A 9,487-nucleotide genomic window follows, 5' to 3' on the forward strand; every position below is an offset into this window, starting at 1 on the left:
CAACCTAAAATGACTAATTATAGTTGTTATAACCATAAAATAGTTGAAATTACCATAAAAATGATTCAAGTGACTATAATTTTTATGGTAATTTCAACTATTTTATGGTTATAACAACTATAATTATAGTCATTTTAGGTTGCCAATTATATACATTTGTTGCTGGAACTATATATACTCGTATAGTTACTGTTATTATTATTATAGCAGTAATAATCATAATTATAATAATATATAATTATAGTTACAAATACCAAACATTTTTCTGTGTAGAAGAAAATAAAAAGTGAGTCAAACCAAGATTAAAATTAAACTACATTAGTAAAAGTAAATATCATTGGGCCTTTTACAAACGCAAAATTTAGAAACTAGACGTGGAAAAATTGATGAGAGATTGAATTTACGAAATTTCAATTGAAGATAATTGTTTCTTAACTATCTTCCTGCCGAGTGTTTTAACAGAAAACTCATGAAATCGGATCAGATATTTAAATAATTTATTTTTCTTATTTTTAATAACACCTGGAACAAAATATATCATATTCCATTTTTTATTCTTCCTGAAATTGTGATTTTTGCAAGAACACAAAATTTGAAAATTTAGAAAGATCAGAAAATTATATGGAATGATTGATGGAAAGTGAAATTTATAGAAACATCGGACTATGTTCTCTTCCAAATGAAAGTAAACGTTTTTTTGGCTACCTTTCCTTGCAGATGTTTCAGTAGAAAACATCATGAAATCAGATATATAATTTTTTTTACATCTGGAGAGTAAGATACATTCGATTTTTTATCTTCTTATTTCTGGAATTGTGACTTTTATAAGTACACAAAATTTGGAAATTAGAATTAAAGAGAGAGTGCACCAGATGATATTTTATAAGAGATTAAATCTACGGGAGCACCGAGCTTTGTTCTCTTCCAAACGAAGGTAGATGTTTCTTGGCTACCTTCTCCTGCGAATGTTTTAGTAGAAAGTTCATCATGAAGGCGTATCGATATTTAAGTAACTTCTTTGCTTTACTTTTAATAATATCTGGAATAAAATATATTTGTTGTTATAATTTTTTTTTCTTTCCTGAAATTGTGACTTTTGCAAGTGCGCAAGATTTAGAAATTTAGAAAGTGTAGACTCTACAGACATGGTGATACTTATGAAATTAAATCTGCGGAAGTACGTCGGACTTTGTTCTCTTCTTAATCAAGATAAACGTTTTACCTACCTTCTTCTGCGGATGAAATATCTGATCTGACTACACGATAAGTCTTAATAAAAAACTCGCCATGAAATCACATCAGAGATATTTAAATAATTTTTTCTAAAAAACTTATTTTCGCAAGAGTGCACAAAATTTAGAAATTCAGAAAGTGCAGCAGATATGACATTTATGAAAGATTAAATATACGAAAGCATCGGATTTTGTTCTTCTAAATAAATGTGGATATTTCTTGACTCTTCTCGTCGAATTTTAGCAAAAAATTTCTTATGAAGTATAAGATATATTCAATTTTTTTTCTTTTAATTTTAAATAATTAATCTCTTTATTTCTTTTTTGGAATACAATAAATTATAATATTTTTTATGCGAAAGCATTTTTACTTCGCTTTCGTGTTGTCGCATATTTTCAATGTTTCTACGTTTCGGTAGAAATGCAACGTCTGTATACGTATTACGGCGAATAGAAGAGAGACGATTAACTCGCTTGACGTTTCGTTCGTCGGCGCGTAAAAATTCCGAGGAACGCGCTCGCGTTTGGAATTCCATCGAGTGCATCGAACTTTTCTCAAGTGCCGATCTTTGTTTAGGGAAAAGTTGCAACGCAGTGGAATGTTGGCTTGCAACAATGAAACAAATCTTCGTTCTTGAAAATTTCTTTGTTAGCGTGCTTTCGCACGTTCCGTTCATTTCTGAAATTTTACCGTGCCTTTTTGTCATTCTGTCTGAATTCTTGTAATTCTTACGATTCACGCTCTCACATATGTACTGCGATGTTATTGTTTTTCTTGGATGACAGTCGATTTGTCACTTCGCGGATGTGTAAGTATAAATCTACACAACACATCGCATCATTTTATCATTGGACATTTTCCCAGGAAGTCGACCGTAAAACGCGCGCGCGTTTTATTCATTATTCAATTCCTTTCTACTTTTTTTGCGGTAAAATGCATTTGTACAAATCGTATAAAAATTGGTTTTACGTTTTATTATATTGGCGTATTTTACTAAAATAAGGTTAAATGTGGGCAAAATCAGAGAGACAGCTGAGACGAGAAATTTAAATATATAAGTAGACTTTATATAATTTTCATTCGAACTGAAGTTTTTTTTATGAGTTCGTCAACGAAAACGTTCGACAAGAAATTTCGATCAGCGGTTTCGAGCTCTCGCGTTCTCGAGCAGTCGCGTGTAAATCGCCCGCATACCACGTGCTATTCAGTGCGTATATATGTATGTTCGTGAATATACAGGGTGTACGAATTATTCGACGGGTCGAAATTCGCTTACTTTTTGGACGAAAATTTTCTCAAGGGTTCTCAAGACGAAAACTTAGATTTATAATTTTTAATATTCTGACGAATAGATCTTTATTAATATCATGTAAATTTTTTTAAAAAACTATAACTATATATATATAAATATATATATAACCATATATATATAAATAATTTTCTTGATAATAGTTTAAAATATACTTATTACAAATTTTAGAAAAATTCATCATGTACTCAAAACAAGAATTTATTTTCTTTTGAAGAATATTTTATAAAATTTTATTGAATAAGCAATTTAAGGTTTATACAGGGTGTCCCGTAAAGACCGAACAACGCTTAAGGGGAGATTCCTGAGATTATTTTGAGATGAAAATCCTAATACGAAAATGTCGAAGCTACAACAATTTTTTGAATCATAAGCTAACTTTATATGCTTATAAGTAAAAAACCATTTTACTTTTATAGCCTCTATTATTATTTCTGGATTCTTTTCAACATTCTAAGATGAAGATCTTAATACAAAATCGAGACACTATAATAGTTTTCGAATTACACACTATCTTTAACCAATTATAATTCAAAAGCTATTATAGCCTCAACATTTTGGTATTAGAATTTTCGTCTCAAAATGATCTCAGGAATCTCCCGTTTAAACGTTGTTCAGGTTTTTACGGGACACTCTGTATAGTATGCAAGTCAAATTTATTTTAATTTAATAATTTTGATTGAAGAATTAAGTTTGGATTTTTAGAGAAAGAATGGATTTTGAAATTTGATGCTTGTGATGAACTGATAGATTTGTGGATTTCTTAAAATGTATTATTTGAAAATTATGTATTATATATAAAATTATTATTCTCTGACAGTAATAGCTGATATCATTTCAGCTTAGCTTTCGGAGTCTTGTATTTTTTTTATAAAGACAATAACTTCGGAACACCCTATACGTATTCGATTGAATCTGATTTGGTCGAGATAACACGTGGGAATCTGTCGATCGAGTGGTTAGAGCGGTATGCGTGACATTAGTCAAAGGTGCGAAGATTTACCGTTCTTTCTGTAGATCACACACCGTTAATTTAAACCCTCTCGATAATCGAATTATTATTATTATTTATTGCAATGTAAATACATACAGCAAATGGCAAGGCACCAGCAAGACGGCTGTTACGAAGCTAGCCAGTAGATAACAATATAGTAATATGTGAATAAAACTCGAAAAATCTTTAGCGACGCATATCACATAATGCATGAGACAAATACATCATTGACATCATACTAATATACTAACATTTGCATTCACAATTGAACATGTTCTAAATTTTCGTTGTAATTTTATATACAAAAATTCAAATTTGTTTAAAAACGTTTAAAGCGTTTATATATAATTAATTCCAATTTATTTGATTCTATCGAGATTTAATGTTTACGTCTTTCTAAATTTTATATTTTTTAAATATTTCTGATTGGAATATGATTTATCTCATTCGTAATTTTTATAAATTACACGATAGTTCATAATAAAAGAGAAATTCTTGTGGTCCTTTTATTTAACAAAACATGACTACAATTTTAAAAAATTGAACAAAATTAAATAGATTTAAAATTGATTGAAGTAGCAAAAGCTTGATCGTCGTTTTGACATCGCTAAAAATTCAATCCATAGAAAGATAGGGCACGTATTATACAACTGTTCGGAATGGATTCCGATCGGAATTATTCCATTTTCCTTAGAAAACACAATAGAAATCTAGGGAATAATTGAACAATTCCAATTGGAATTCATTCCGAATAATTTCATAATACGTGCTCAGATTCGTTTCTCGAATGGAATTGTGTCGAAATCGAGAAAGGGAGCTAAGTAAAAATATTTGTAAGTGGATTACAGTTGAATTTCACGTACAACGTGATGTTGAAAGGGTTCCGAATTCCGATGCTTTTACAGCGATTTGTATTTACAAACGCTCGTCATTTCTCGCACAATGATGTAGCATTTATGCGCGACGACTCTCGCGTCCGCGATACATTTTATTCGGGCCGTCCTTTCGTTTAAATAGCACGCCGACTGACGACGCCGTCATGATTCATAAAACGTTTACACTGCGCACTACTCGCGTAAAATTGAGAGGAAGAGGCACGGCCGAGGAACGGCGCGCCTTTGTAAACTAGATTCATCCTTTCAATCTTATCTCGGTTCTTTATCACTCAAGAAACTCGACAAATATAACGACGCGGAATCGGGCGGTACCTTCTCGGTCGAAAGATTTTCTTTAAAAAAATAAACTCGAAGAGTTTTGAGAATAATAATTTAAATTAATAAAAGCGACTTAAATTTATAAAAGTTTATACATATATAACACATACATAAGTATAATAATTAAGAAAAATTTAATAATATAAGACATAATTAAAGTTGTAATGTTTAATCTTGTAATCTGGGAATTAAGATCGTAAGTCGTGTCCTTGAATCATCTATTCATTTTATAATTTTAGTTTTGAGGAAATTGAATATCTTAATTTTTAATGAGGACTTAAAAATAGTTGAATTATAATTAATTAAAGGAAAACTGATGCGAAGTATAAGATTATTTTATCGACTCATGCAAAATTCGCAGTTCTTTAAAGAGAACGAAGAAAAAGTCAAAGTACCGGAAAGAGCAAATCGCGCAAAGCGGTAGGAAGGTGGATAAAAGGTTGTTTATATTGTTATGATGAAATCGTGATGTCGACCGTACGGTAGTGTTGCGAGAAGCGGGAAAAGCATGCGAGAAGGATGAGAAGGAATGAGAGAGGTCGCGATTAAGATAGCAATGGCTTTAAACTAGCCACGAACCTCCCTTTTCATTTTTAAAATTGAAAATATCATCCCTCTTACTTTTTGTAAAATTAAAGGCGAAAACGATCCCGGTATACATTTTCTTTTCTTTTTTTTCTCTTAGAAAAAAATGTTTAATATTAGAAAAGACTCATAAAAAGTAGAAACTAACTAATCGTTATTAAAAATATCAAATTGAACAATATCTTTAAATTCAAGACTTAACAAAAATATTATAAAAAATTTTCATGCGAGGAGACTATAATGTTACATATTTTATGGGATAGGTATTTGTGAAATATGTTTGATCAAGCTTTTTTAACCGTTCGGAGTGTTTTCTTTATATTACACTTGCAAATTTGAATTATTTTTATTACAAAAATCTATTTAGTATTCACTCTTTTTTTTATGTCATTTTAGTTTCTTGAAACTAATTAATGCCTTTTTTAGTTAACATACATTAAAATGAGTCTTAAGATACCTTTTCATGCTGATACTTGACGCTCATTTTCAGCGTCAATATAAATCACGTGATAAAAATTGATGAATATCAAGCGTTAATTTTTATCACATGACCTATTTTAACGCTGAAAATGAGCGTCGAGCGTCAGCATGAAAAGGCACCTTTATAGATCAATAGGTAAGATGTTACAGATTTTGACGTCAGTTTAAAAGGGTTAATATATTTTCCTAATTATATTAAATGTATCTTAACATAAATTGACGCATTTCAAATTCCGTTGTAAGTTCTTGCTATCTATTGATTTCTTTTGTTCTGTCTATCGATGGAAGAAGTTCAATTACCATGTCTGATTGTCATATATCTTCACGTAGACCTTGCTTAACGAGATCCTAAAGTCGTGCTGTTTTACCGATTATTTTTCAAATAAGTATTTTTCTAACTGCCTTTACAGAATTAAAAATCCTCCATAATTAAAATATAAGCGATAATGTAATCTAAACCGGTTGACTAGGGATGTAGGGATTACATGAACAACCAATGTTGAGTACTTAGAATTAGGTTTAGATACTTAATACGAAAGATTAGTTAGTTATAAAATTTGTACGTAAGATATTGGTGTAGTAATATATAAAAACATGTCGATGCGCTAGAAAAACAACGACATCTGGTGATTTCGTCGGAGTTCGAGCTTCACTTTAGGATCTTTAACGTTCTAATTAACGTGTGTCATATTATAAATGTATATTATAGTAGAATCAAATCATCAATTAAATTGAATAGTATCTCTAAATTCAAGGCATTTAAGAGAAAATTGTAAGTTTATCATATGTGAAAATTGTGAGTTTATTGTATTTGCAAAATGTTCGACCAATATTTGTCAATGTATTTTTCTAAATCATATCTGACATATTTTAAAACATTCTTCATCAAACACCTTCTTTCCAAATAGTGTCAAAAGTTCTATCTATATTGATGGAAAGAGTTTTATTTGAAATTGTCACGTAGACTTTATTTGACGTTCTACTTGTGTATCATATCGTAATAGAATGTCAATATGATTAAATGATAAATAACGATAGCTTCGATAACGTTATCTTTTGACATTAAGTGTATATTAATACTATTCATTGTTAATCAATAAATCACATACTTGAAAGTTTATTTCATCGTTCTGGAATTTTTTTTGGATTTTGATGTACAAGTTTCAATTCCTGTAACTTGAGAAGAACGTGATGATTGTACAATTTTCAATTTTTGTAACTCGGGAGGAATGTGAAAACTATCAGAAGAAATGGGTATGAAACACAATTAAATAACTTATTTTCTTATAGTACTTTTCTTCGTTGACAAGTTTTTCTCAACTATTAGACTAGCAATCGATACAGCAATAAGCTATCATCTTAATGACTATTTGAATCTTGTGACTGTATTTAAATTATTTTCGAATATTTTGTAGCAGTTAAACTCGAAATGTATCACGATATTTATTAGAAAAATGTGAGTCTTAATTAGATTTCTTAGGTAATTAATAATTATGTGTATAATTTAAATATCATTAAATTTAATACAAAAATAGATATTAATCGCTTATAATTGGAAAATTATTAATGCCTATAATATTTTTTAATAAGGAAGAATCGATTTTAAATTCCATTGACAATAATTGACTGAAAATTGCAGCGATAATGTTGTAATATATATCTAATTAAAACGATTATCAATCGCGTTAACGTGCTATATGAACGCGAACGTGTCGATTCCATTGCTAGATACGTCGCGCGAGAAGAGGTTCCGCGAGAGGAGTGCCGCGGGGGTGGGGATCCTCCCGCGAGAGGGGGACGCCGACGGTGAGGGGTCCGCATTCCACAGACAATGTCACGTTTTTTAATCCCCGTTTTACTTTATTTGCGCCGCCTTCGGCCGCGAGGAAGGCCCAAACAGTTAAAGTTCGACTTTTGTCCCTGCACAGAGCGCCTTGATTTTGCAACGTAGAAGCGCAGACGGGCCAAGGACGACGTATCCTTGGCAGAAAAACGACAACGAGGAAGGGGATATCTTCTGTGAAAAGAAGATTTAAGGATCCACGAAGCATTGTAAGGGTGCGCGCGAATTTCGTGCGAGGGTGGCACGCGAGGGGAGGAGAATAGAGGAAAAAGAAAAGAAAGTTCGAACGGACGAAACGAACGAAAGAAGATATGTCTGCCGTCGAGAGTGCCTTGGACGTCCTTTCCAGAGCAGCGACAATGATGCAAGGTCAGTTTATATCTTTTGGAATTTTATTTCGCGATTTATTTTGCACAGAAAAAAAATGTTTAGTAATAGCTGCTCAAAGTAGGTTCAACCAAATGTTTTTTTTTTGGTTAATATAATCAAACATAATTTTATCTAAAAATTTTTACAAAAATTTAGTATCACCAAATAGTAAACCTGTACTCTCTAAATCTGAATCAGTGGATAGTCACTAATTACCCAGTGGCATACTTGGCACTGTACAATCAGTGAAGTTCAACTAATAAAGGAAGAATGTTTGAACATTATATAATTAAAATACTGATATTTGCGTTAATTTCAATCTTCCAATACCATATTTATTAAATTTATGCACTAAAACAAAGTTAGTTAAATTACATAATAAAGATTAGATAGGTTAGGGATCTCATATTTCATTCACTGATTACCAGTGACATATTTGGCACTGATATCAGTAATTATTCACTGATTCTGATTTAGAGAGTAAGGATAAAATTATGTTTGATTATATTAACCAAATTGGTTGACTATTTTAGGTAGCTATTACAAAAATTTGATAGCTATTAACAAACTGTTTTTTCTGGCGGACTTTGACTCTCTCGATAATATGAGGAATAATAGGCATAAAACGTTCCAAGAAAACTTGATTAAAAAATCACACGTTAAAAGACAATATTGTCCTCTAAAATTTTGCAGTAGTACTATTTAGGTATTATGAAAGGTAATTAGGAAAGGATTAATTTTAATTATTTTGAATATTAAAAGTACAACAGTAATTTTAATACTCAAAATAAATAATTAATCACCATTTATCTTTTAATATTAAATTTCTGTAAGGGTAGAATTTTTTTCTTATATCATTATAAGTACACACATAAGAAAAATATAGTTCCCTCCTCCCTCATCTTATAGTTCACCGAATATTGCGAGATTATTGGCGATTTCATAAGTAATAATTTATATTAAATTACGTCATCTCTCTCTCTCCTTAAAACATTAGGAACTCGGAGATTTTATTATTTCCTGATGACTATCTTATGGCGAATTCGATTGGAAGCACTAATGCGCACTGAGTGCATCCAATCGAATTCGCTATTAAAAACGAGATGTTCGATGAGAAAAAAAATATATCAAGTATTTCGAGCAGTAATAGAAACAAAAAGCATTTTTTGAATGAATCGTTTCAAACTCATTCTACCGTATCGTCACAGAAATTCTTTCACAGAAAACCTTCTTCGTGCCTTTTTCATGCCTCACCTAATTTAATTTTTCTTTGATCTTTATCGGGGAATAACTCATTTCTTCTGCTTTGCCGTCCATTTCTCATCCGGAAAATATTAATGTTTGATGGGAATGGAGTATAAAGACATAACTTGACAATGAAACGCAACGCGATCAAATTCTCATGGAATGCACAGACCTCAGAAACGACGACAAAACTACTCGACATGCCGTCGGCATTC

At 31.0% G+C, this 9,487-nt stretch overlaps 1 protein-coding gene across 2 annotated transcripts in view; it reads left to right on the forward strand.

The window, feature by feature from the left end:
- Positions 1-9,487, forward strand: part of LOC108722019 (transcription cofactor vestigial-like protein 4) — a 23,438-nt gene that overhangs the window by 4,318 nt on the left and 9,633 nt on the right. For both annotated transcript variants that reach the window (XM_018446905.1, XM_018446906.1), the window contains one exon: positions 7,744-8,027. In XM_018446905.1, coding sequence (XP_018302407.1) covers positions 7,970-8,027 — 58 coding nt within the window. In that variant the 5' untranslated portion in view covers positions 7,744-7,969. The remainder of the gene's footprint in view (positions 1-7,743; positions 8,028-9,487) is intronic.

The sequence above is a fragment of the Mycetomoellerius zeteki genome, unplaced genomic scaffold, assembly GCF_001594055.1.
Source record: "Mycetomoellerius zeteki isolate Tzet28-1 unplaced genomic scaffold, Tzet1.0 scaffold19, whole genome shotgun sequence".
NCBI lineage: Eukaryota > Metazoa > Arthropoda > Insecta > Hymenoptera > Formicidae > Mycetomoellerius > Mycetomoellerius zeteki.